The 27,203-nt window shown below is 44.5% G+C and overlaps 1 protein-coding gene across 1 annotated transcript in view; it reads left to right on the top strand.

The window, feature by feature from the left end:
* The window catches only part of PARD3B (par-3 family cell polarity regulator beta), a 382,717-nt gene extending 362,278 nt beyond the window's left edge, over nucleotides 1-20,439 (top strand). The window contains exon 24 of the mRNA XM_017735561.1: nucleotides 15,771-20,439. Within this exon, the coding sequence (XP_017591050.1) occupies nucleotides 15,771-16,125 (355 nt within the window). The 3' untranslated portion in view covers nucleotides 16,126-20,439. The remainder of the gene's footprint in view (nucleotides 1-15,770) is intronic.
* Nucleotides 20,440-27,203: the final 6,764 nt, after the last annotated feature.

Here is a 27,203-nt window from a genome sequence, read left to right as displayed (position 1 = left end):
GATCACTAGTGGTGATGGACCAGGAACTTTGTTAAGAGCAAGCATAGAGCTAAAACTCCTGTTGTACCCTGTTAGAGAAGATTAATTCCTGCTTTCTTAAGAATCTTTACTCTCATCTCCAGGCTTGGAAAAGATTGCATTGTTCTAGCATTTAATAGTTATGTAAATTAGCACTAATTTTGTCATTTAGCACCTGTGCAAAATTTTCTACTAGAACAGTTCTTTCAAATATGGCATAAACAAAGCATAAGATGCACAGTGATAGCGTTCTTTTGTGGATGCTTATTTGGGAAAATCTGCATAAGCTATGGAGCATCTTTACCACAGGTAAAGATGTTGTGGATATGCCAGAAACACAGCAGCAAAGCTTTGTAGGCGTGTGGCTGGTCTTAAATAGCACATAGGCCACTAGTCAGACTTCCAGCAAGCTTTATTTTGAAAATATATTAAATACCACAATGCATATGCTAAAAACTTAACCACATCTTTAGGGTAATGGTAGTGTCTTTGCTGTACTCAAAACCTTTGTCTGCAAAACATAACTTAGGCTGGCTATAGAGATATTGGCAGAACTCATACTTCTGCTGGCTCTGTCTGGTATTGCTGTGACCTCCACTGCTTCTGTCCTCTGTTCTGAATGAGCAGATGGGATCCTGCAGCTGTTTGAATAAATATTAGTTTTAAAGAATTATGCTGCTCTGATTAACCATTCAATGAGGGGGGAAATGGCAGGGGAGAGAGCACCTAAGGAATCTCTCTACTTCAGGCCTCTTGCCCAAAAGCATTCATTTAAATGTTTGAGCAGTAATGAGGTGAGGAGTTATATAAACTGGAAGCCGTTCCTCAAATCACTATCTTCTCTCTGCATAGAGTATAATTGATGGCTTGTGTGCTTGCAACAGCTGAAAAAATAGAGCAGAACATGCAAACACGTCCACTGTATAACATACGTGGGAAGCAAGTGGAGGAGAGTGTTAACTTTAATAGAAAGTGAATTATCTGCCATTTTTGTTCCACCCCAGATGTAATTCAGCAAGGAGATTGGATCTGTGCACTAGATAGTCCGAGACAGTGCCTTGGAAATTGGCAGTCAGAGTTCCATCCAGAGGGCAGGAAATGTGTGAACAAAACCCAGCCCAGGTTATAAAGCAAAACCCCAAGCCAACAGGGGTCCTTGGATACTGAGTAGCTGGCACTTTCCTTCATTTAAAGAAGAAAAATAGCTCTTGTTTTACAGGTGAAGGAAGGGAGATGCTTTGAGAGCAGTCTGTTGTAGATCATGGCAAAATCTGGCAAGAAAAACCAATCTCAGGATGATTTCACAGTGAAAATCCATGTGACTTGCTTTTTGCTTGGACCTAAGTGCTAGTGTACTGCTGTATATATATCCATGTGTCACCAGGTTTTGGTCGCTCATTTAGCATTTTGCTATGAGTTTTGGTTCCATCTGAGATACTGTGCTTTAAAGAAAAGGCATGTTTGTTTACTGAGAACTGAGTTGTCGTCAGTATGGAAAGAATGTATTTTTAGAAGCATGGTATGGCCACAGTTTCTCCCTTTGTTTTGCTTTTTTAAGGAGATAATAGTGATACGCTCTTGAACCGAACTCAACCAGCCAACACAATAGCTGGGACAAAGCATGTAGAAAAAAGAATGCCAACAGTCCTTCCTCCAAAGATGCTCAAACAGCAAACACACTTTACAACGGTACATTCAGCGATTAAAGATTTCCAGAATCAGTTAAAAGCTTTGAGGATCCCAGTAGCTGTGCTCGGAAAACCCATGTGACTTCGCTGTGTGTAGACTTCTGGTAGTCTAATTAGCTTTGTAGGGGTCTCTAAAGGCATCTGGGTTTCTCACTGACTCGGGAATTAGGCTGAATTTAGGCTGCTTGAATATACCAGTGCTGGGTTTGAGCATTTTTGAGCATTTCTGTATGGATCTCTTTGTCCCTCTGGAATGGCAAGCGGGAGCAGTGTGGTGGGACAAAGCTGTGCTGTGGTACTGACTGCACCATGTTTTGTGGCAGAAAGCACAGAGCAGATCGGTTTAAAACCAAAGGGAATTAAGAAAAAAAAAAAAAAGGCAAATTCAATTAGTCATTTGAAATTGAGTTGGGGTTTACAACTTGAATTTTTAGGCCCAGATCCATCAGAGCACTTAAGCACCTGCTTTACCTTGAATACATTTTGCTTTTCAATAGCAGTCATTTGCCTCACTATCAGAGACCTCCAGGAAACCTGGGCTTAAATGGGCATTGTAAAGGATGGAGGAAGGATGGCAGACAGGCAGTGGTACTTGGAGAAATTTCTCTTTTTCACTTCCTAGACCCTATGTGATTTAAATAATGCCTCCTTAATGCAATGCTTTGTGTTACATACCCCGTAAATAATGTCAAGAAAGGTTATTTAATGATAATTTGACTTTTTCTTTGAAAAGACTTGTTATTAATCTTAACCTGAAATCTCTTTAGTATTATGTAGGGGAATAACAACCTTAATGTCATTTTGGTTTGATTTCTTCCTATGAAGGGGTGGCAACTCTCCCTTCTCTCTTGTCACCAAACATCTGAAGCAAGCTCTGTTATTGAGATATTGCTGCAGTGGTACTTGGTCTTACAGAGATTTCATCAGAAACATTTCATTTTTAATGGACAATGGAAAATTTTCAGCTGTCCATTATTACACTTCTTTGTACACAGTCTAAAAATATAAATGGAAATTATAATTACATCTGTAATTCTGGGTCCCAGCTGAAATTGCTTTAATCCCAATGTGAGGGGGAAAAAAAATCAATACAGAACCTTTAACCCTGGTCTTTTCCTCCTTAGATATTTCATTTTCAGTTGTGCTAGTTTATACCACAAGTTTTATAAGTTTTTCAAGGGTCTTTAGTATACAGAGACAATTTTGCATCCTCAAAATGGTATTGCTACTTTGTGCTTTTCTGATTTAGAAACTGTAATGATGTTCTTGAGTAATGGGTTATATTGTAGCTGCTTGATATAGTATGATGTTACTCTCTTTTACTTTTTGGTCATTAAGCAGAGGGACCTTTGAAATATTGCAAAGTTCTTTTAAAGAAAATCCTATTTTACTGGCAGTAGAATTACGCCTTTTTTTTTTTTTAAGAGGAACCCAAGTCAGCATTAAAGATTTAACACTGAGATTTGGAAAACACATCTTTCTCAGCTCAACTCAGGCTCTCTCTACTATATTGTGCTTTTTTCCTATGGGTTTCAAATAGTACGTCTGTCAAGGTTAAATATTATCATATATGGGGTTTTTTTGAATCAACATCTGCAAGTACAGAAGTGTCATCAAGTGTTTTGTGTTTCTGAAACCTGCACCTTTCTGCAAACCCAGGCTTAGACCAGTAGTTGCTTTTGTTTGAATTAGCATCTGAGGAGGAAAGGAGAGGTTCTTGTATGCTGTAAGACCTATGCAAACTGTTAATTGTCCACAAATTGCAGCTTCCTCTGAAACATCTGGTTCTGGTAATAGTCCCAGACATGGTGCTGCAGATTAGGGCACACTCTGCTACATTGCCCCAGTTGCCACACTGTTAATAATGATAGATGTAACATCTATAACACCCACAGAGCAGAGGTGTGCTGTTCATCTTGGCAGAATGTTTTGTTTCTTCGTAATTGCATGTATGTACCATTGTCTAGATCATGGGCACTCAAACAGTAAAACATAAATTAGCAGCATTCTGGTCGGTCTTTTCTCTGAATACCTGAAAGACACAACTGAAAAGGAATGTTTCCACTTGAAGTGAGGCATTTCAGCGACTTACATTTAATACCCGAGGTATTTATTTGCTGTCTAAGGCTGTCAGGCCTTAACTTCCTGATTTCATTCCAGGATACAGATGTTTCATTCTCTCCCTGCCCTCTTCTCCCCTTTCAGATACCATTCTTCTATACAAGAGCCTAATCCAAAGATCATTGACATGCTTCCATTGACATCCAGAGGCTTTGGCCAGGGCTGAATGAGTCTGGAGCACAAAGTCCTTCATTACATCATATTCCCTCTTCTCAGTCTGGTATCTAGGCAAAGCAATGATGTTTTTCCATCTTTACTTCCCCGTGCAAAGTATCTTGATGGCTTTTTTATGAACTTGCCACTTCAGGTCTATAACACCGCACAATCTGAAAATACTTGGAGAGATATTATAGTGGTGACCTTTATTGTTCATTAGTGAATCAGCAGCCTAGCTTACTGTGGCTTTAAATGAGCTATATAAATTGGTTGTTATTTTCAATGATGATTCCCTTGATTTGAACATACTAGAGCAAAGATAATTGATTGATTCATTATGTAAAAGATTGTTTCAAGTTAAAGGGTGGTTTTATTTAATTTTTTTCACCCAGCCAAATCGAGACATGCTGTCTGGAACCTCTGCCAGGTTCTTACCAGGTTCATATCAGGAAGCACTATTGCTTCTCTTTTTCTCACTAATGGCACATAGCAGCCTTCCTGGGTGGAGTAGGGATGCCTCTTTGATTGTGGTGCTGCTCATTGTAACATCAGCTGAAGCTGCTGACAGTATCTTGTCTTCCATGTATTCCACGTAAGACTTCGTTGCACATCTTTGACACAGGATGTATGCATACTTTCAAAAGAAATTTAAGTCTATACCAGGTAGTGCTGTCCAAAGCCTATCTCTGTCTCAATGATGGCTTGTCCCTACCCTATGTACCAAGTACTATGCTGTCACCTCTGTTAAGGTATCACTAATTCCCAGCTATTGGCATTGCTTTGCCACGGATGAAGTGTTTTGGTGTGTCTTTAAAGCTTTTTTTTCTGTCTTCAGATGTGCACTCCTGTTTCAGCTTCAGGATCCTGATGTCTTCTGTTCTAGATACATGACTAAGCTGATAGAACTGCTACAGCAGCCTGTACTTGCTCTCTCTAAAAGGTTGTTTTGCTCTAAGGTCTTTGCTGTTGCAAATTTTATCTTGTCATCTGTCATGCAGCACAGTGTGCAGATGGCACAGAAGAAGTTTGTTTAGAAGCTACAAATCTCATTTATTGCAAGTGTTAGGGGGGATGCACATAGATCGGGGACATTGGTGATTGCACCAGTTCCCATAGGATGCTGCATGCCCAGGCACCATGCCAGTAAATCCTGCTGTGGGTGCATGGTGCTGCCCCAGGCCAGGAATGCATGGAAGAAAATCACACAGATCTGATGATGTCTCATGTCATCTGGGACACCTTGCTGGCACTGCCACGGTTGGTGCTGCTGGTGAAGAAAGCAAAGAAGAGAACAGTAGCCAGGCTGGGAGGGGATAGTGGTAAAAAACATGATGTGCGATGGGCTCCAGGAATCCAAGCCTAGGCCTTGCTGAAGGAGACAGAGAGGACAGCAAGGGCTGTGGCATCTTGTGCTGTTGTCCTGTCCACCCATCTCCATCTTGTGCTCTAACATGATGACCTCTGACTTACAGATTTGCCTAAGGAAACAATGTCCAGCAAACTAAATAGGGAAAAACTGAGCTCAGATGTGTATGAAAGTCAGCAGTTATGTTGTCTTCATCTGTGAATGGAACATATTTGTGTATATCTGTAGGCATTAAAGCTAGTACCATATATATGAGTAAAAATTCCTCTTGTTGGAATAAAGCAGTTGGGAGCTGTATTGTGTGTTTCCTCCATGCTCAGTGGTTCAGGTCTCAAGGCAGCCTTACAATGATGTATTTGGTAGTAGTGGCATGTGTGAGTGTTTCACTCAAGCACAGCTGTTCTACAGGGCACCTTGAGGGGGTGTTTGCAGATTCATGTCTGTGCCTCACTTCTCCAGAATCTGCTTCTGCTCCAGGGATCTGGTGTGCCAAACCCTCCTCATCTAAGCAAGTCAACAGCCTGTCCCAGGCTGCTGCCTCAGAGAATGGCAGGGACTTTGTAAATAAAGGAAACAATTGAATGATAAGTTCACACTTCAACAGACTGGTTAACAACCTGATAACAGTTAATTACATACAGTATTTTTAAATGCAGCAACAGGGAGATAATTCGTACAGAGGTGGAGCACAGGCCCTTGGGCGTCATGACCAAAGGTTAACCACTTACTACCCATGCGCCTAAAGACAGTGGTGGCTGCAGCTCCGAATGTCACCAGTCCTGAACTTTTACTGGCCAGCAGTGACTCGAGGTCATGCACATAAGTGTCCTCAGCCGCAGGTAGGGGCAGGGGGAAGCTGTGCTCAGCCCCAAAACTTGGGGGTCCTGCTTTGAGAGGAACCTGTGTGCTGGCCGGCAGAAAATGTAGGGTAGTAAACCCAGGATTTTCTCCACCAGAGGCAGCAGGTAGAACATGTCCAGTCGGCAGTCGCTGCGCTCCCGCGGCCGCGCTGATGTTCGTGTAACTGAGGGAGCTCTGCAGGAAGGAGCCAGCATAAACACAGCTGGAATGGGCGCTCGCGGCCGGCTGCGAGTCACAGCAGCTGCGCTCGGTGCTACCGCTCCCTGGGCACCGGGTGGGACATTTCCGTCTGTCCCAGCCCGGTGGGATTGAGGGTTTGACCTTTGTTATTTAAAGCACAACTTCAGGACATCTGCTGTCAGAGCGCCCGCAAAGTTTGTGACTTAATGCAAGTCTAATTAACTGATTTGCCCATCCAAATCTGGAGATTTACACACTTCTATAGAGGCAGCTGTAAAGTTATAACTTCAGCGGTTTATCATGCCCTGAGCCTTTAAATCTCAATTATGAAAGGTGGTGTTTAATGGCTGGCTGGAAAATGGGTGGTTACCAGAGTGTTAATGGAGTGCAGCAAGCCAGGAAATGTATAATCTAATGCCGGTATAGAAATGAAAGGTTCTAACAAAAGAAAATACTGGGGGGGAGGATGTACTTACAGGCTGTTTTGTGCTGTTTAGGAGAAAATCAGTACATGAGCAGTAGGGAAACAATGGGGACTGAAATACTGCCTGAAGAAAGAAATAAGAGCTGCTTGTTTTTAAGGTCCCTCTTGCCCCCCCAAAACAGCCATCCTTCTCCTCTGGGTCTTGAGCTTTGCCTTTGTTGCAAAGGGGAAAAAAAAGGAATGGTATGTCACAGTGAGTTTAACAGTATGTCTGGACCAGAAAGAAACAAAATGAAGGAAAAAATAACCAGCTACATATTCCTTTTTTACTGAAGCATGGTTTTACTACCCAGTTTGTGCCATTGGAGACAGAATTGACAGCCATGCTTCATCACGGCAGTGGGAGAAAGTGCTGCAAGGAATGCTTTAATTTAAATGAGAAATGCTCTAAAAGAAAAAAAAGCCTAAAAGCTTGGTAATAACATTAATAACCACTTCTTACAGGTTTTTACTAGCCCACTAAAGATCAGACAGCATGTTAAGGTCCCAGTGGCTGAATAGTAAAGACCTGGGCCCAGGTTATTATTACTTAGGAAGATTCTTTTAATGATTTCTGTTATTAGTTGAAAATCATTTGAATAGTAAGTTGAATGGTCACCATGCTTTAAATTCATTTCACATGAAAAATGAGAACAGGGTAGAATTTGGGTTTATGTATTTCTAAAAGCACTTCACAAAACCAGTGTGGAGAGCAGTAGTGCTGCAAATGGATGGGCAAAGGGTGGAGGCTTCCCTGCTCGGGAGGAGCTCTTCTGGAGTGTGATCGGTTCCTTCTGAATAGCAATTTTGACTATGGCAACAGAATTTCTTTTAAATCAAATTAAAAGCTCCTGAACCAGAACAGACTCTTTAATTTCTACTCTGATAGCCTTCAAAAAAGCAGATACCTCCAGTAGGGGTTAGGATGAGGCAAAGGGATCCAGATAGTATTTCCGGCTTTTGTGCTGCTGCTGCGCTGAGGCCCGTGTTTGGGTCTTGCCTCTGCACCTCGCTCCCTGCTCATCGATTGCCTGCTCTTGAGGGAAGCAGCTGGCTGTTCTCAGGGCAGGGGCAGCGGGGTCCCCCTGTCTGTTGGAAGTTGCTACGCAGTAAGACACTGCAAGTATTACTATAGCACAGCTTTCACTTCAGCATCTCGCTCCAGTGGTGGCAGTTCTGCTCGTGTTCAGTACATTTTTATATTAGTTTGAGTTTGCATAGAAATGCAAAATTCAACTGAGAAGCTTCTCTTGCTGGATTGAGAGGCAAATGTCGTTTAAATAGAAGTTTTCTCCCCTCCAACGTAACTTGGTCAGCATCTTCTCAGGAGTGTGACTCAAAAGACCAAAGGCCAAGAACTCTTTTAGACTCTAGGAAGAGCTTTTGGTCCCCACTAATCTGCAAAACAAAAGACCAAAGGGACCTTAAAATCTCAGCCAGGTCTCTCCCCAACAGAGCGTGGGGGTTCCTGAGCAACAAGCATAACTGCTTAGCATTGAGAGTAGGTTACCAGTGCCAAGAGGTTAATGACTCACATGGCATTATGTTGTGTTGAATAATGAGAAACATCTGAAATGACACATGTTGTAATGACTCGCTACTTAAAGTACCAATCTACTTAAGATCCCTTTAAGCTTGAAGAGCTCACAGAGTAGCGATGTCTTGTTCAATAGGTGCTACTTTATGCCTCCTGGTAGAAGAGATGTACCATGCCTGAGAGCATACGAACAAAACAAGTGAGGAATTGAGTAGGAAGGATTATTGCACTAGTTGTTTTGAATGCTTTTTGGGCATTTATAGAGCACCAGCTAGCATATTCTGGGTTTTGTTTTTGTTGATTGGAGGGTTTTAATCCTGGTTGTCACAGTTCCTATATTTGTAGGTTGGATTTAGGGAAGGAAAGAAAGGGGAGCTTTGCCTGCAGGATGGGATTATCAGAAACTGGTCTGCGATTTGCTGTGGAAAATAAACTAATGCTGGAGCAAAGCAGCAACACTGTTTTATGGTTTGGTTGCTGATGGGAGGGAGTTTAACTAAATGGCACTCTAAATTCTGATGTTAACCAATCTGTGACATAGTTTGCTCCATTAGGGATCGAGAACAATCTATTTTCTTGCAGACAAAATAAGTTGTTCATGCTGTCATAAGAAATCTTACATAGTTGTAAACATGTCAGACATTGCTTGCCTGTCTTACAGTTGTTCCTGCAGTCTGCTTCCCTGCATGGAAAGCTAGTATGTGACTAAACTGTACGCTTGGTCTTGTAAATGCAAGATGTAAAAGCACGTGTGACACCTAAATGTCTCCAACTGCGAAGAACGGCCCAGGGAGCAGCTGGGATCCAACACCTCAAAGTGTGGCACTCTGCAAACAATAAAGGACTTCGTTCTCCAGCTGCTTTAAGGCTGGACTTCAACTAGAGTAATATAAACATGTCTCTGCACTTACCTACTGGGATTATGGTGCTTTAACTGTTTGCTTCTAAATATTTTAAGCTGTAATATTGGAAAGAGAGAGAAACTGTGCCTGTAAGCTCTTGTGTTCAGGCCAGTTAGCACCACTTTAGACTTTGCAAAACTGTATGCAGGGGAAGAGAATCAGGCCTGCCTGTATTGCATCTGAAATGTATTGCTCGAATTTCAAACAAACTTATATGGACCCCTCCTTCTCCAAACCAAATAGGAATTCTTTAAAAAGGGAAGAGAGATTCTTCCACTCTTACACCCACCACTCACACACACACCCCCCCACCTCGAAATGCAGGTCATGAAATGATCATTATTTTTATGGGTCTGCAAAGCCTGTAGAAGTCAAAGCTGCGTAATATACATTGCAGAGTGTTCTGCTAATCCAGTCCAACCGCAGTCGTGCCTGGCCCAGGGAAGAGGGCCTGGTAACTGGAAACCTGACACTAAAGGAATTCCAAACACAGTCCTCAAACTAAAAACAGCTCTCTCTGCATGGCATGTGCTACATGAGAGCCAGGGATTGTATTCGTTTACGTTATCTGATTTTTCAGCCTTGTATTGTTGATAAAAGAACAGGAGAAGGAAGCACCTCCACCAGCTCAGCCCATAAATAAAGTGTGCCTGGTGTGTTTGAGGTTAGTATGACATTGCTAGACATCTGCCTTCTTCTGAGAGGTACAAGCCTCTCTCACAGACAGCAACCACTGAGCACTTCCTTGTGCTGCAGATTCTTCCCAGCATTAAGATACCAGATTTGATTCCCAGTGAGTTTTAAGTGCAAAGCCTTTCTTTGGCTATGGGAAGTATTGATCTGAAAGGGCAAAGAATATTTATTGTAGGAGTATCTCACCTATTAAGATACAGAGACCCACCTTAAGGCATCTCAGTGACTTCCAGTGATTTTTTTTAAATCTGCAGTGATTTAAAATTTCATTAATTTATTTATGTTATATGCACGTTGAATATTAAGCAACAGAAGTTCTTAGAGCCACTGACTACAAACAGCACTGCAGGATCTTTAATACTGTACCTGGAGAGATGGCACATGGTCTTTTCAGTCAGTTGTTTTTAGTGTTTGTTGAGAAGAGCTTTATAAAGACACAGTGTAATGTATTTGATACTTCAAGATTGTTTGTTTGCATAATTTAGTTTTTACACCAGCTTCTCTTTTCTTCTTTAAAAGTAGATCCTCCTGGCTGAGAACAAACAGCACACAATCACACTGCATACAATGGAGTTCTTCAGTGAGAATTTGGACACAGATAGGACCTTGTCGCTTTCTCCTGTTCTTTAATCACAGCCTGGGCTGTCTGATGCCATCACCCAGAGTCTCTGTATGTCCTGCTTAGACATGAAAGAGACTGCAGCCAAATGTGGGCTTTCCATTTGCTACTTAGTCTGTGGCTGTCTTTGAAGTTTATTTCAAGAAGTACTCTCTAACAAAGTAAGAAAGCAGGTTTTCATGTGAGATTATATCCCTTGCAAAATATTCCCTCAGCAGCAAGGAGGAGATAGTGATGTAAGAAGAGAGCATTCCCTTCTTTGCTTTTTACCAGGTACTAAGAGGGTGACCTCTGTGACTCTCCCTATAGAACAGAGGGAAGAAGAACCCTTTGTCATGATGAAATCCAAACCCCCAACGTGATGGGGCACAGCACGAGCAGTTAGACCTTCATTTTGCTTTCTTTTCCTTTCAGATAGCCCAAGCATGTGTCTCCTGACTGATGTTAAAGGTGACCTGCAAATGGAGGTTATCAATGAAATGCAGTAAACCTGAAATGTAATTACTTTTTTTTCTGATTGTTTTTTGAAGCATCAGGTATTTACGCCAGTCTACTCTGTAAGATTTTCCACAGTTGAAAAATTACTAAAATGGGGGTTTAAAAAAAAAAAGGGAACTGCAGAAAGCAAAAAGTGTTTAGTTAGGGCTTTTGATAGTTTTAGTTAGGGCTTCAGATACCGTGACTAAATAAGATTTTGGGTAAAAGAAGTCTTTCCTAAGTATTCTGAATACTGTGGTTCAGTTTTAAATAAATCCAGAAGCTCTTAAAAATTCTGCAGTAAAGCCAGAAAATCCTATCTTTTTTGTGCTTGGAAGATAAATAAAGCAGAGATAGAAAAACAAACCTGCTTTAGGCTTTACTTGTTGTAGAGAAAAAAACAACATGTTAATTGAATATCAGTCACAAGTCACCTGCTTTGCTTGGACAAGGCTGCTTTGTGCCCTTAATGCTCAAAATGGATCACAGTTGTTAACTGGTGAATCATTTTAAAAGATAAGCTGGTAGAGCTGCAAACCAGCATATGAAGTGAAACATGTTGCAACCACCTGTGTGTGATCTGTAATTTCTCTTCAGGGGAAGGAAGATGAGACCTTGCTTCCTCTAAATAAAGAAGACATTTTAAAGGGCACCTTGCTCATGACATTTTTGAGGAGTGTTTTCACACTGCCCCACCAGTTTCACTCCTTTGTACTTCTCTCTCCCTTCATTCAATTGCTTCCTGCAGCAGCAGCCTCTGCTTTTAGCTAGACCCACATCCATAATGCGCTTTCCAGTGGGACCCAGCAGAGCTGAACTATCAGCAAAACCAGTTTTTGAGCTCTGAGATCAGTTCCTTCCCAGGACGTTGTGTCAGCTTCCCTGGCTTCTGCCTGCCATTAATTGCACTGTATCCCCAGGTCAAACAACTGGCCAAAAATCTGGAAAACAGCTGACGGTCAGAGCAGCTCCTACTCAGCATGTCCTCTCGGAGGACATGCTCCTGGCCTGGTCCTTTTGAGTGGCTGGACCTGCTTGACCCAATTTGTGGATTTTTGATCACTCCCCTGGGTCACTGATTTTCCACTTGAGGTTATTGGTTTGACCCCCACACCGTGGGTCACTTGGGAGGTGTGATATGGCCCTGTGAACTCTGAACTCATCAGAAGCCAACAAAAACAGTGAGAGAGAGGAGAAGAATTTCATTAGGACCTCCTCAGAGGTGGCAGTGTCTGCTGAGGGAAAAGGTAGGAGTTGTTTTCCTTCTTGCAGAAACAAGCACAGCATCTACAAGGGGCTGCCGAGTAGAAAGTGTTTGGTTTGGTTTGTTTTGGCAATTTCTTTAAGGATAAACAACAGCATATACTTTTACACCATGGGCTATCGAGTGAGAAGGGTGCTGGTTCAGAGGAGCCCTCCTCTTCCTGCTAGGAACTGCCCCCAGTATCCCAGAGCTACTGCTAATACTTTCTGCAGCCAGAGCTTGGTATTTGCAGTTGTTTCTTCCACTTTAAAAAGATTGACTTTCTGATAGTAAATTTGTCACACTGAGGAGGAAAGGGCAGTTTTTTCCTGTTTTTTAAGACTGGTCAGATAGAGGTTCATGGACACTCTGTAGGCTGGTTCCTTGCACTGTGAGCAGCTCCCTAAGAATGGACTTCACCAGGCATGGGTGGTAAGGGGGGGGAAGAATGAATTCTCAAGAAATAATTTGACTCCAACATGCTGTGCTGATCATAAAAGGAAAAAAAAGTGTTGTCATTGTAGCTTGTGTGTCTGCAAGCATAACACCCACTGGGATCACTAGGGGAAGTGAGCTGGAGAGTGTGGAGCAGCCATGAGGATATCTTTTGTGAAATTTCCCTCAGTCATGCTGCCCAGAGTCAGCCTTTTGGACAGTTACCAGTGTTTCCCAAGGTTTTACTCAGGTGAGAGTTCTGCTAATCATTGGCTAGATCACCACTTGTATTATTCCCAAGGCTGCTAAAATAACGGGCATACCTTCTTTCTTCCTGGGGCTTTCCTAAAAGGTTCGTGTGGAGTGGATTCCTGTCAGGTCTCGGTGTACAACCTCTCCTCCCAGCTGCTAAATCGTGACTCTGGGCAAGACACTCAAGAATTACACCACCTATGGGTGTTTCACCCTCAGAGAAAGGAAACTGGTGCTGACAGTGAACAACTTGGGGTTTTATTTTGTAAAGAAAGATCTTGCTCTTCCCACATGTTCTTCTGCAGTTTGTCTACACAACCACAGATGGTGTTAGCTGTAAGTGAACCGATGGTGGATTTAGTTTGCTAGGAGAGGTAACAGCAATGGAGATCTGATGGCATTGGCTCAGGCAGCTTGGGGCCATTTCTCATGTCTGGCATGCTTTGATTGCCCAGGCTCATCTTCACTGCACAGTCCTGGGTCAGAGCAGCCTGAGTGCACAACCCTCTGCACAGTCACAGCTTCTGTGGCAGCAGTGTAACACTGATTCCTAAAACTGGGCTGGCTGAGCTTTCCTGGAAAAAGCTCTTTTGGCTGGATGGCAAAACACACCCCTCTTTTTTCTTGCACCTTGCAGATCTCTGGTGTCAGTTGAGGCATGAGTCAAAGGCTCAGTACATCATGCTGGTGGCTCAGTCCTGTTCTCAGCCATCATTTTGGTACCAATTAATCTTGAATTCGGTTTTTTTAGAGTAATTCAATTTGCAGTTAGAGCTTTGTCCAAAAGCTACCTGGCTTTTCAGTGAATTCAGGATCAGGTTCCAAGCTCAGTCCTTTTTTAACATGATCCATGAGAGTTGCATTGATTATAGCTGCCGACAAGAACACCTTAAAAAACCAATGCACAGGATTTTGAGCATGATCCTTTATTAAAAGGTGATGGGTGTAGGTTTGACATTTGTTCCTGTTGGTGTGCTGCTTGACACAAAGCAGTTCCTACCATTGCAGAGTCTTTTATGATTGGAAGTATGTTTTTGTGCACAGAGGCATTAAAGCTGAGTGTGATGGGACTGACTAGTGAACAAGCCTTCATGCAGAAATACGTGGAGCAGCTCTTTGGCCTGCTGTGGAAATTAGGCTTTGTTGCAAGGCGTAGGTGTGTGAGCAGCAACAGCAATTGTCTCAGTACATACGGTTAAGAGTGGTTTGGTATCTCAGAGGGTGGCTTCAGGCCCTTCAGCACTTTGTCTGGACTGTCTCACCAGGAGATGGAGGGGGAAGCTGAGAGTGCCTGTCTTTTATAATGTTCTGTTTTTAAAGCAGAAAGTCTCTGGGGAGCATAGGGTCCTAAAAGTCCAAGGCCTGGAATGCTTCCTTTTGCTCTTTCCATTTTAAACAGGAAACATTTGCACTAAGTTATTCCAGGAGGAGAATTGCAGGTTCATTTCAAGGCAGATAATGTTTGTTCATTGCCTGTGTCCGTGATTTACCCCATGGGCTTAAACGAGTGCAGCAGAAAACCACATGTTTTGTTTTACTACAGGCTAAAACAAGTTCCAGCAGAGTCTGGCAGCCCAGGTTAAAAAAGAAGGAGCATGCTTGTAAAATCTCTGTGTGAACAAGAGAGTCATTGACAAATTTTGAACACCTGATCTGCTGTACCAGAATGATGACTTTTTTCATAATCTATGCAAAGAATATTTAAACAGTTGATGAGTTCAGTCCCAAGGCCACAGAGCAAGTATAATTGATTTATACTTCCAGCCCCTGTTTTGGGTCAAAACTCTGTCTTCTTCCCTCAGCACTCATTTGGAGAGAAGCTTCCTGTGCAGTCAATGAGAGGTTTTGTCCAAAGTGCAAAGACATTTGCAGTCAGACTGGCAAAAACTCCTAATTGAGTTGAACTTTTGGGGATGCTCTGGTGACATGTCTGTGAGAACAATTATTTTTGCCATTTCAAAAGTACCACAAGTTAAGTTGTACTAGGAAAAAATATCAATGCTTCATTAGTGCAAATCATGAAATTAAGATGCAGCAGGCTACAGAGGGGGCTCCATGGCACATCCTTGCGGATGACACATTCACGTGTTGCTTTTCACATGAACTAGGGCTTGTGAGATCCATACTGATGCAGACAAGTTACAGGGCTGTTGTAATATCAGGCCTTCTAGATCACAGATTTTTTGAAACCTCATTGGCAACTTGCCCATTAAACACAGGTATTGTAGCCTGACATCCCTAGCATTTCTTCCAGGAGTTCCAGTTTTTCCAACTATGGTGTTTGGAAAGCTTTACAGGCTGACATATTAGGAGAGGATAGTGGGAAATGGCCTGGAAAGCGTGAATATTTGTGCATGTAAAGCTTATGGGATTTGCAGACTTGCAGACCTAACTCATCTGTTTATCCTCAGGCTAGATAAGATTCAGTCAAACATGCATTGTTTAAAGGAGCTTTGTTTCCATTATGGCAAATGGATCACAGGAGACTGACTGAGCTGAAGGGCTCCAGTGCTCCCCCATTGTAAAAGGGCTGTGATGTGCGCTGGACCCTTCCTCCAATGTCCTGGATGTTACAGACTTTTGTAGCATGCAGGTGGGAAGCTTGTTATCCTTCAGAAGTTCTTTTCATTCATCAGGACTTGTCATGCTTGGGGTGGCATTTCCTCTCCCAAAGTAAACATAGATTGTATGTACAATAATATATCACTGGGCTAGTAGACTGCCTTTTTATGTGCTTTATTATGTTTTTTCCTCCTCAGGCGTGGACCTGCAGAGCCACTAGAATATTTAACAGGGCCACGAGTAACGTACAAAGAGAGAGATCTTCCCTACTACCACGGAGGACAGCCTGTTATCCACCCATCCAAGGGGAACTACATCCGTGCGCCGGACGCAAGAGTGGCAGAACTGAGGTACCCCCAGTATTACCCAGCCCAGCCCATCACAAACCAGCATAAAGGACCCCTCCGGCAGGACGTGCCACCTTCCCCTCCACAGTCCCACCGAGCACCAGCTTACAGTGAAATTGTCCGACACCGTGGGACCAGTCCAGACCAGTACCAGTACAGGCAACAGGATCCCAGGCAGAAGAACCCCATGACTGCAGCTGTATAGCCGTGCACTGGACTTGCCGGCACAGCTCGGGAGGAGCCCCGTTGGACACGATCCTTGTAGAGTTGTTCCCAAGCGTAGCTGCCTGTAAGAATGGCACATGAGACCTGGAGTTGTTCTTACTGAGCTGGGCTCAGCATAGGTGCTTTCTAACAGACGAACTAAAGCCACGTGAGGTACGATGTATTTTGAGTATGTGGGGTACCAGACAGTTGAGTGGTTTTTAATTCCTTTTAAAAATAGAAAGTGGCTGCTGGAAATGAAACACAACACTTAATACACCTCAGGGCTATTTACTGAATCCAGTTACACCTTTACAGTACGTAGCTGTCTGTGCAAGGGCAGCAGAGTCACCAGAGTTTACTTCAGAGTGCTGTTGTAGAGCCTTTTAAGTGAGAACACAGCATGCAGTATGGACTTCTTGCAGAGCTAGGCATCTTGTGTATCTAGTGTGTGAACATGACAAGGGACTGCCACAGAGATAGCGGCCACATTCCAGGCACGTCCTGACCAACACCTCTGCTTTAAGAATGCTCCAGTTCCAGATTTGTGATCTAGTCTTCCTTTCTTTTCGGTGGTGGCAGCATTTATCTTGTAGCCTTCATTTTTTGCAGTTTGTATATCAAGAGGCTTCTCTTATTGCACCTGCTGCAGTTGGAGTAGGGCAAAAAGCCTTATCCCCTCTGCTTGGGCAGGCTCACAGAGGACAGGCAGCCACCTGAGAACCATGTCTGGGGATGGGGGGGAGTATGCTTGTGAGTGTTGGTTAGTTATATAGTGTGCAGTCTTTAAACGTAAACCCTGGAGACCAGGTCCTCAGCTGCTATCAGGAAGTGTCGCTCGAGGGGTTTCAGTGGAGCTGGCCTGTAAGGAAGTGGCCAGGGAGGTGACATTATGGGCATGGACTCCATAATTCATATTAAGTTACTGTGTCAGGTGCTGCCTTGGCCCTATCAGGGCAGCCCATTCCTGGCCCGCTCCAGGCAGGTTTGGAGCCAAGTGCCTGCCAGCAGCATGCATGCCCTGGCCAGCCCAGTGCCCCAGAAGGCACCTGTTCATGGGAGCCACCCTCAGTCCATGAGGGAAGCTCAGCCTCGGGCAGCGCCAGGCCCCACCATGCCAAGTGCCAAACTACTCGAGTTTCTGCAGCCAGAGGCCATCAGGTCAGTGGGGAAAGGGGCTTTACACAGCAAGGGGTGAGGGAAAAGACAAGGAAAGCAACAGGAAGAGCTTCAAGACCCTGGGGCCCAGGAGGAAGAGGTGAGAAGAGCAAGTTATTTGCACAGGAAGAGAGAAGGTGGGGGGGGTGTTGTCAGTAGCACAGCAGAGCTATGGTGGGGGGACAGGGTGGTGGGGTACATGCCCAGCTCTTTGCCCCAAACAGCCTGAGTTTGCTCTGCAGCCAAAAATGCGTGTCCCCAGCCACAGGGACCTGTGCGACCTGACCCAAGAGGGCTCTGAGTGCTTAGAGATCTGTCTCAAGGATTTTGTCACGGGGAAACCATGCAGTGTTGTGACCTAGAAATGCATTATTTCTAAGTGTCCTTAATTCCTCAACTTCTGCCTTTTGGGAGTGTCACTAAACCATTAGGCCTCCTCTCTCCATCAGGAAAAGACTGTGACCTGGCCAAGGATTAAGCATAAGGATTTCTTTGATGTCTTCTTTGGTATGCAACATAATAAATCACATAGTTCACTTCCCAGGTGCTTAATATCACCAGGAAGGTTTGTCCTGCTATGAGTGTGTCCTGCTGGCAGGTAATGGCCCTGATGAGAAGCAGCATTTAATCCCAGCCTACTTTCTTCTCTGCTGATGATGCTGGTTAGAGCCTGGTGTAACCCTCAGGCACAGGGAGCATTTGCAGCTGCCTGAGTGGCTGGCAGGCTCCAGTGCTTGCATTCCCACCAGCCTCCACCCACCAGCAGGCTGGGAAGCAGGGGAGAGGAGACAGCTTTCCATGGTGGGGGAGCACGTCCATGATTCAGACAGAGGGCTGGACTCCCTGGGGCAGGGGCAGGCACAGTTCTAAATCCAGTCAGGAGGAAGCATTGGTGGGAGGGAGAGAGGAAGAGGAATGAAACTGATTATGAAACGAGGGTGTTCGGTTCTTGTTCCATTTCTTTCTGCCCTCTTCCCTAGTAATGTAGGAGGGAAAAACCTCTGGAGGGAGTGTTGGATGTAAAGCTGGATGTCTCTCAGTACCCTCCATAAATAAGGCGCATTCCCCAAGGAAACTGTGCCTGTCATGTACGTGCTCTGCACAGCCTTGTACTTCTCTCAGAAAGCTTCAGTTGCTGTAGGATACTCAGCCAGGACTTGGCAACCACAGGATAGTCGCTGGTGTTATTAAGGCCTGTTGAAAGTGAAGCAAAAACAAATTAAAGTACTTTCCTTTCCCTCCTTGAAATATAACCCCTGATACATTTGATCCAGCTGTAAAAAAACTAATGTTCACGACAGTGGCTTTATCAAGCCAGGCCACAATTAAGAACAGCTCTGAATATAAGCTACTGCCTTTGTAAATCACTCTCAACTAACCCTTCAAATGGCATCACAGCACAGTGAACAGAACTTATTTACAGTATTTCATGAGCCAGGGCCAAATAAAATCTGGATGGAAACAGCTCCTAGGTTATTTATAGCCTTTGAAGGACCTGCCCAATGTCTCCCCGTAACCTGAATCTTTCCTTAAGAGCTCCCCTTGACTGCATCAGCTCCACTCAGTTGAGGCAGACAGATCAAACAAACACCTTCTGAGCTGTTAATCTTACCTTACCCAACAGGTTATTAAATGATGCTTCTGCTCAGTAAGCAGAAATCAGTAGAGAGCTTCTTCCAATCAAAAAAAAAAAAAAAAAAGTGCTATAAGTATAATATATGGATGCATCCTACAGGTAAGGAGCTAAGGAGGAAGAACATTGTGACCTAGCTGGGGGAAAAAGACCAAAAAGTATTACAGAGCATCTCATCAATCTCTGGTGCCATTGTTTTGGGAGAAAATTGCCATTTGCTGGTTTAATATCTGGTAGAGGTACGGTATTTTCAAAAGTGTAATGTGTAACTACAGTATATATAGTCAGCTTTTCTGCAGTGTAAAATGTATGATTTTAGCACCATATTGTGGAAAAATATGTACCGTGCAGAATTCACGAGGTGCTACAACTGACGGTTGAAAATACACACTTGCAAAATCCAAAAGAGCCGTTAAGTAACAAGTTGTTCTTTTCCCATATGTCCATATGTTTGGGAAAATTATGAGTCTGAAATGCTCTTGACACGTAATTGCCTCGCACTCCCTCATCCAAAATGTGCCAGTCCAGCAGCAGAGTTACTGACGTAGCGGGTGTGAAGGGAGAGTTGGGTTTGCCACAGGAGCAGCCCTAAGTGTGTGTGTGAACAGGCATCAAGACCAGGGGAGAGAGGCCCGCGCTCACGTGAAGCTGAAGCTTTGATTTCCTGAGCTGGTGGCATGCAGCCTGCATTTCTGGCTCTGGCACAGGGCCAGCCAGGCCCAGCAGTTGAAAGATTAAGAGATAGAAAAAGAGCCTGTGGATTTTCTGAGTGACCACCCACTAGTGAGCCATGATCTTGGCCTGTGAGCCGACATTACCACTGTGATATATTATGATGCAGAAGTCTCTAGGCACCCCTCAAATGCATAAAGAAATATCAATTGCCCTTTGTGGGAAAAAAAAAAGGGGGAAACTGAGCATAGAAAAGAAAAAAAAAGGCTCTTGCCTTGGAAAAGTGCATACAGTCCTGAATTCCAATTCACTCCAGCCTCCTGATCTAGAAATAGCTTCACATGCTGCCTAATTTTTTTAGAGATGAATTTTGCTACCTCTTCCTCCCAGCCATCACAGATTTGTTTATCAGAGAGTTAGTGCTGTGAGTGAATCCTACTGACTGCTCTGCCAGGGCCACATCCTGACACTCTGCTCTGAGCAGGGGCTGCTTTGCACTTTCAAAAGGCTCCACGCCTGTGCTCCCTGTCACAGTTGTTCTGCAGGGTCCTCAAGCCTTACGTGCAAAATCAGAAGTGCTATTCACTATCTCTGCGTAGGAGAGAAGGCTTTGTAAGACACTATTCTCTTACTGTGAGGGAGAGAGAGATACCTGTGATCCTGACAATACCTATGTGTTTAAGTGAAACTGATTTAAAAATCTTGTGTTGTTTTGGGGGAGAAATTCAACACGTAATTTGACAGATTTTTTCTAGTACCACGTCAAAGATTTTGATCTTTTGTTACATATGGCTATATAAATTTTACCTGGTTTATTTTGCATTAAAATAAAGGCTTTAAGAATATATATGATTATGTATTTGTACGTAGAATCTTTCCATTCTTTGTGTCTACAAAGTCATCCTCAGCCGTGGATATGATTTGATATTAGAGGATGATACATGATCAAGCTGGATCAGAATTGGTAACATGACGTTTTTTAACAAAAAAAACCAAAACCACAACAGCCATGTGCTGCTTCTTCGGAAAAAAAAAGCATCCCAGGGCTTAACTTGATTCTCTCTCAAATCTGCATTGTCTTCAGTTGTATCACCTGATTCCATACCCCAGGACTGAAAGGAGAAGCGAGAAAGAAGTCCCTTGCCAGCTCAGAGAATTTCAGCTTAGGCGGCTGTGTGTTCATTGCTGAAGTTCCCCAGGCAGTTTCATCTCAACATGGAGCTCTTCTCTTGCTGTTGGTACCAGCCGAGGTGTCCTGCAGCCTGTAGCAGGTGCCAGGTCCAACGAGCTGAGAGGGCTGGAACCTCTTGCCAGAGATTTAGAACGCCTTGGAAGTTCTGCACAGGCGCTTCACATGAGGTACGTTGATCATTTTACTGAAGCTGGTGCCTCTCCTTTTCACACATTATGCACAAGCATAGATCTTTGTAGGATCAGGCTGTGGGTTGCAGTGAGATTCAGGCAAGAGTGTTATGTTAGATGGAGTAATTTTCAAAATAGATACTTCAGGGAAAAGGCATTAGTACAGGGAGAAGGAATAATGAGGCCTAAGATGGAAATTTTGGGTTACTACTAAGAAAATGGAAAGAATAAACGAGCAAAATAGACAGAAAGGTGCAGGTTTACAACACAAGCTGTAACAGAAATGGCAGGAATGGAATGGGTCAATAAAAATACATGTGTACTGCACTCCAAAGCATTTTGAATGCAGGTCTTGGTGTTTACAGCCAAGACAGCTCATGGACAACTGTCAGTCAATTTTAGCAAGTATTAAATTATAAACCACATAGATGCCAGTTTTAGAACTAATCAGGTCATAACCTGCACTCACAGCAAAAAACTGTACAAATAAAAATGATACCTCAGTTTCTCCTGCTGGAGCTGTACAAAGAGTAGCAGAAGACAAAGTAGGAGTGTATTAAGAGCTGGAAGCTCAGTGACCAGTTTCAGATAGTGGTCCTTCTGCCTTGCAGTGGTCTCCTGTGGTTTCCCCATGACAGCATTCACTTCCCTGGGACCTGGGCTCAAGTTAAAGTCTCTTTTGCATCACTGCTCTGTCTGCCTAAAGAAGTATGTGGAGCCATTTGACTGTTAATTAATTTTAATGAATGAAACTGCACCCTCCTGAGACCTGTATCCTGCTGTAAGCAGAGTGGGATACAGTGCCTTTCCGCACAGAGGGTCTCGGAGCTGCATTACCCCAGCAGAAGTGCAGTGACCTGCTGCAATGTGCTCTTCCCGGGGCAGAGCATCGCAGCCTCTCAGGCATGAGGAACATGGCAGCTGTGCTGCTTGGGAGGCTCTCAGGAAGCAAAATGCCATTATCAAGACCTGTATCCTGCTGTAAGCAGAGTGGGATACAGTGCCTTTCCGCACAGAGGGTCTCGGAGCTGCATTACCCCAGCAGAAGTGCAGTGACCTGCTGCAATGTGCTCTTCCCGGGGCAGAGCATCGCAGCCTCTCAGGCATGAGGAACATGGCAGCTGTGCTGCTTGGGAGGCTCTCAGGGAGCAAAATGCCATTATCAAGATTGAAGTGGAGCTGAGCTGCTCCTGCAGCCTCCCAGAAGGCATTCAGGGCTTCTGGTAAGTCCCAGAGGATTCTGGCTCAAAGGTTCTGGAGGTCTCCTGAGGAGGTTACTCAGACTCCCTTTGCTTGGTGTGCTCATCCCTACAGAGAAGGTATGGAGGTACTGAGGCGTGCCTTGGGAAAGGATGGAAACAAGTAAGATTGAGATGGGATCCTAATCCCCAAGTGTGGGATCTGCTCCAGGGGGGACATCTTGGCTGATGGTTTTCTCAGTGGGCTGGATGGGAATGATCTGACACAGGCAACCAGAGAGACAGGATTGCTCTGGAAATGAGTAAGGAGAGCTGAGACAGTAGAGAGTGGGAAATGACAAGGAGAGGCAACTGGAGCAAAGGAAAGGGGATGAGAAATAAAAATAGGTTGAAAAGGGGGGTGGGGGTGTCAGACCTGAACAGGAAATAAGTGGGAAGTAGAGGGGATTGTCCCCAATGTGTGAAGTTCACAAACCAACAGGGAAGGTGGAACTTTGTTGATAATGCTGACTAATGCTCCCCAATCTCCATTTTGCATCCCAGACTTGTGACATCCCTCGACTGCAGCCAGAGTCAAGACCAGTGACAAAGCAGCACAAAGCCTGTGCCTGAGCAAGAAAGGAGGATGGCAAGTAGGAATTGTGAGGAAACCCATCAACCAGTACGGGGAGAGAGACACCCCTTACACATCACTGCCCCCTCCCTAGATCACATGTTGGCACCCAGGTCTCACAGCCTGTTCCACACACACCTCCCTTTACCTCCCTGGGTACCACCACCATCACCAAGGCTCCTTTCCTAGTTGCTTCTTTCATCCAGCGGTTCCCCCTGATTTCTGATGTCCCCAAAGCCACATCAACCTTCAACACAACTTTTGCCTTCACTGCTGAGAAGCCTTCCGTGCCATCTGTGAGCGTAGCTAAACAACACCAATAATTTTGCTGGCACCTGAAAGAGTCAAAATATGTGGCCTCCAGGACCACCCCACACGGTGTGGGGTGAGGCTGTGCCATCATTACAGACAGGGACAAGTCATTTCTGAATCAGTGCTTTTGGGTGTAGATTGCAAGAAAGACACAGATTTCATCTCCACTGCCTTTTTGCTTGCCTAGAATAAACCTTTGACATGTGCAAAAGCTGTTTTATTGCTGGCCTTGTACAAAAATCCTGAACCAGTTTCAAGGGCCAAAAAGGTGATTATAGTCTTTAAAGCAGAATTAATTCTCAAACCATTCCCAAAATATGCCTGACGAACTAACCCAAGCCAGACGAGTTGGCTGTGGTCATGGTAAAGGAAACCTCTGTGCAGAGGAAGCAGCCCTGCTTCGCTTTTCCAGAAGAGTATCTGCATCTGAAAGAAATAATTTATTGGGAAATATGTACAGTAGAGTAAAATAGCAAAATGAGACATTCAATGAGGTTTCTATATAAAACTGTGCCCTTTGCCTCCGGCAGATAATGAATAAAAATGATATAAAGAAGCAATGAACATTCAATGTTTTATATTTAAAACACATTTATGTGGAAAACAATGTGGCATAGAAATAGGACTGAAGGGTTCTCCAAGATAATGCCAGAAGCTGTGAGATGTTAGCAGCTTTGTCGTGTAAGTTTCAAGGTGTAGGTTTTTCATTTTCTCTTACAGATCACAGAAGCAGTTGTGAAAACTGTCATTAAAATTCATGGCAAGAAAAGTAAACTTACATTAAAACCTACTCCATTCTTCTCTGAATTCTTGGTCCTGACTAGGAAGAAGTGTCTGCTTCTCTGCCAAAACCTTACCTACACAATCTGATTTAGGCTCTGTTAAGCTGGAGTTTTCATACATCACATCCTTCAATCCAGAGCACAAAGGAAAAAAAACCCTAAAAAATTGCAGCCTAGATTTTCAAACCGGCAAGCTGTTAAGAAGTTTCATTTGCCATCATTTTTCTAGGAATGAAAAGAGAAGAAAAAAATAAGCAGATATGAAGAAACTAGTTTGTAAGTAAACAAAAATAAATAAACCAGCCCTTCCTTCCACCTAGGTATAGATATGCATATGTATATGTATATAGACACACACTTAGGTATTGCTGCTTTTGATCTAAAAGCAAGTTTACTTTTCCAGCTTATTTCCAGCCATTCCCTCTCCCTGAAGGAGCAATATACAGCAATATATGCATGTGAGGAAAGCGGTATAAATGGTGAGCACCTGGTTCATGAGTGGATGGATGTGCAGAGCCGCTGAGCCATGCAAGCAAAATGAGGAGGAAGCTCTCAGAGCAGCATTTCCACATGCTGCCTGTTGCTCCAGTGCCTGCATCCCTGTCAGTGACAGTTTGCAGAGGTGGGCTGAGTTTGCAGGGCAGCCCCTGCCCCAGCTGTGGAAAGGACTGGCAAGGCTGCTGCAGTGGGTGAGGGCTCCTGGGTGGCACCTCCTGGGAGATTGAAACCAGAGCATACGTTAGAGAAGTCATGGGGCTGCTCTTAAGGTTGAAGCTGCCCGACAGTCTGTAGGTTAATTCAGCAAGCAAAGGAAATCAAAGGCACTCTAAGCATGCTCAGTTTCCAGCTCTCTATTCACATTTCACCAAATTAATCACAACTAATTCAGTTAGTGGAGTGTTAGGTTCAAGAAGGGTGTTTCTTATCTATTCACAGAGGCACATGCACACATCCTCCTCACCATGGAGAATGTCTTTCCTTCCCTCCTTCTTTGTTCCTCTCTCTCCTCTGTTGAAAATAAGCCCTCCAGGCCAGTCATTTTTCTTTATATATAACAAGAGGACAGTAAGGCCTCAGTCCAATGTGCATTTAACGCAGTCATGCTGCCTGGCTCCCCCTCCTGCCCCATCCCTCCCTCCTAGCTCCTGGTCCCATCCCATCCCCATGTCCTTTCTCCTTCCCCAATTGTAGGGATTTTCATTGCTGTGCAAGGACAATGGAAACTGAGCTGCTATTGAAAAAAAGACTGACTTGTTTTTTCTTTGCTGGGCTGTTTTTGACATGGATCATTTCCCAACTCAGTTCCTCAGATTGCTTTGATGGCACAACAGAGTGGATGGAGCGGTGAGGGGAACCAGGCTGGGGGTGAGGATGGGTTGGAGAGTGGTTAGACTGCTGTTGCTACAAAACAGAAGAGGGAAAGGAAAGGAAAGGAAAGAAAAAAGAAGAATGCTAAATCACAGCCAAAGCACAGAGTATTTGGGGGCTTTGAAAAGTCAAGCACCGTCTTCTGCAGCAGTTACATTCCTCTGCACGTTTATTTCTGGCCAAGTTTCCTGAGAGCAGAGGCAGCATTCACCAAGTTTGATTTCTTTAGGTTCTCTCCTGTGGATTTTCTTCCGTGTTTAACATTAGGAAAAGATGGGAAATCTTGAGGCTTCACATAGGTTGTGGGTTTTCCCCTTCCTGGGATTACTTACGCATGGAAGCAGCGAGGAGCCCTGGGACCCCTCTCTCCCCACTGCAGATCGGAGGTAATACATCACTCACCTCGATGGTCTGGGATAGGGGTGCCCAGGAAGCAGTGCAGTCGTGAGCTCAGTTATGCAGGGCACACTGGGGTTTCCACGTCCTTCAGCCCCCCTCAACTCCGGACGGCTGCTCCCAAGGATTCCTGTGAGAGGGGGGCAGGGGACAGCAAGGGTGCAACCAGCAGGTCCCAAAGCGTGGTCAGGGTGCTCACTGTCACAGCCCCAACTCTATCACAGTGGATTTTCTGTAGGACTTTTTTGTCCTGCTGGCAGGGGCTGGCACAGGGATGCCAGCAAATAATTCAAGTCACCCTGCAACATGGTTTGTATCAGTCATGGGTTTGGCCAGCAGCAGTGACATTTGGCTGATGCTCCGCGAGCCTCGGAGATGAGAGAGGAGCCTGTCTGCCAGCTGAGTTTCAGGTCCTCCCTGGCCCTGCAAACTCTGGGAGAACAATAGAAGCCCTTGGCCCATACGGGTAGTTGTTTGGGGCAGTGTTTCAAGGAGTGTAGCTTTTGTTTTGGCTGTTTGGTTACATGTCTCCTCTTGGATGTTTATGCTGAACAAAAGGCACTTGTTCTCTCACCAGCTTCAACGAGGTTGAGTCCAGCTGGATTTGTGCTTTAGGTGTAGAGAGCCAACAATACCCCCATCAGTAGCTCCATCCTGAGAGAGCCTGGGGACAGCGCTGGCCTGAGCACACCAAGCTGTCCATGTGCTCTCAGGAAAACACAATTTGCAAACAGCCTCACTGGAGTGGGTCTGGGTACCGAGCCCAGAGGGCAGCTCTCGTGGCTCTCTGCATTGGGGAATGCTTTGATGCTTTGTGTGCCCGGGATGTTCAGGTTTATCCTCTAGCTGCCAAGTAACCTGCTTGTCAGCTTTAATTTGCTAAATCTTTTTATTTTTAAGAAATCCTTTATTTACTTAAAAACCGCACATTTCCAATTAGTTTGCTCTGCTCCTTTCTTGCCCTTCTCTCACACGTCCTATAGCAGGAGCCTCAGCTCACAAGCCAGAACACCAGTCAGGCTGCATATATAAAATAGGCCCAACAGCTGCCAAGCACAGACAGGAACATTGAGTGGGTGCCTGTAGAAGGCAGGCAGGCTCCAGAGACGGTGATTCAGCTGCAGGCAGACAAACATGCAGACTCCTGCCACAGTCTGTGTGCAGGGGAGGGCGGTGGGGTTGCCAGGGGCTGCGTGCTGGGGTCCCAGGCCCTATGGAGCTGCCCTGGCACTTTGTGTCAGCACTGGCAGATTATTAAGCAGGGTATGGGCTCAGTTTACTTTCAGCCCTGCTGTCAGCCTTCAAAAGTGAAGATGTTTTAAGTTGTCCTTATCCTCAAATTAATGAACTCTGATCTGTAAGAGTGTAAACACAGGAAAAGAACTCGACTGAAAAAAAAACAACCCAAAAACTTCAGGCTGGTGCTGTGCAGTCAGGACATTTCTTTTCCTGACAGGATACGGGATCAGAGTTTAAAAATATGCATTATGAAACGTGTGTTGGGGGGCAAGGGGGTCAGTAGACAAATTAAGCACATTGCTGGCTGAGCGGGAGAGCCTGTGAGAGGAGACAGTTCAGCCGCAG

Source organism: Corvus brachyrhynchos, unplaced genomic scaffold, assembly GCF_000691975.1.
Source record: "Corvus brachyrhynchos isolate BGI_N302 unplaced genomic scaffold, ASM69197v1 scaffold255, whole genome shotgun sequence".
Lineage (NCBI taxonomy): Eukaryota > Metazoa > Chordata > Aves > Passeriformes > Corvidae > Corvus > Corvus brachyrhynchos.
This window is presented reverse-complemented; position numbering and strand designations above follow the sequence as displayed.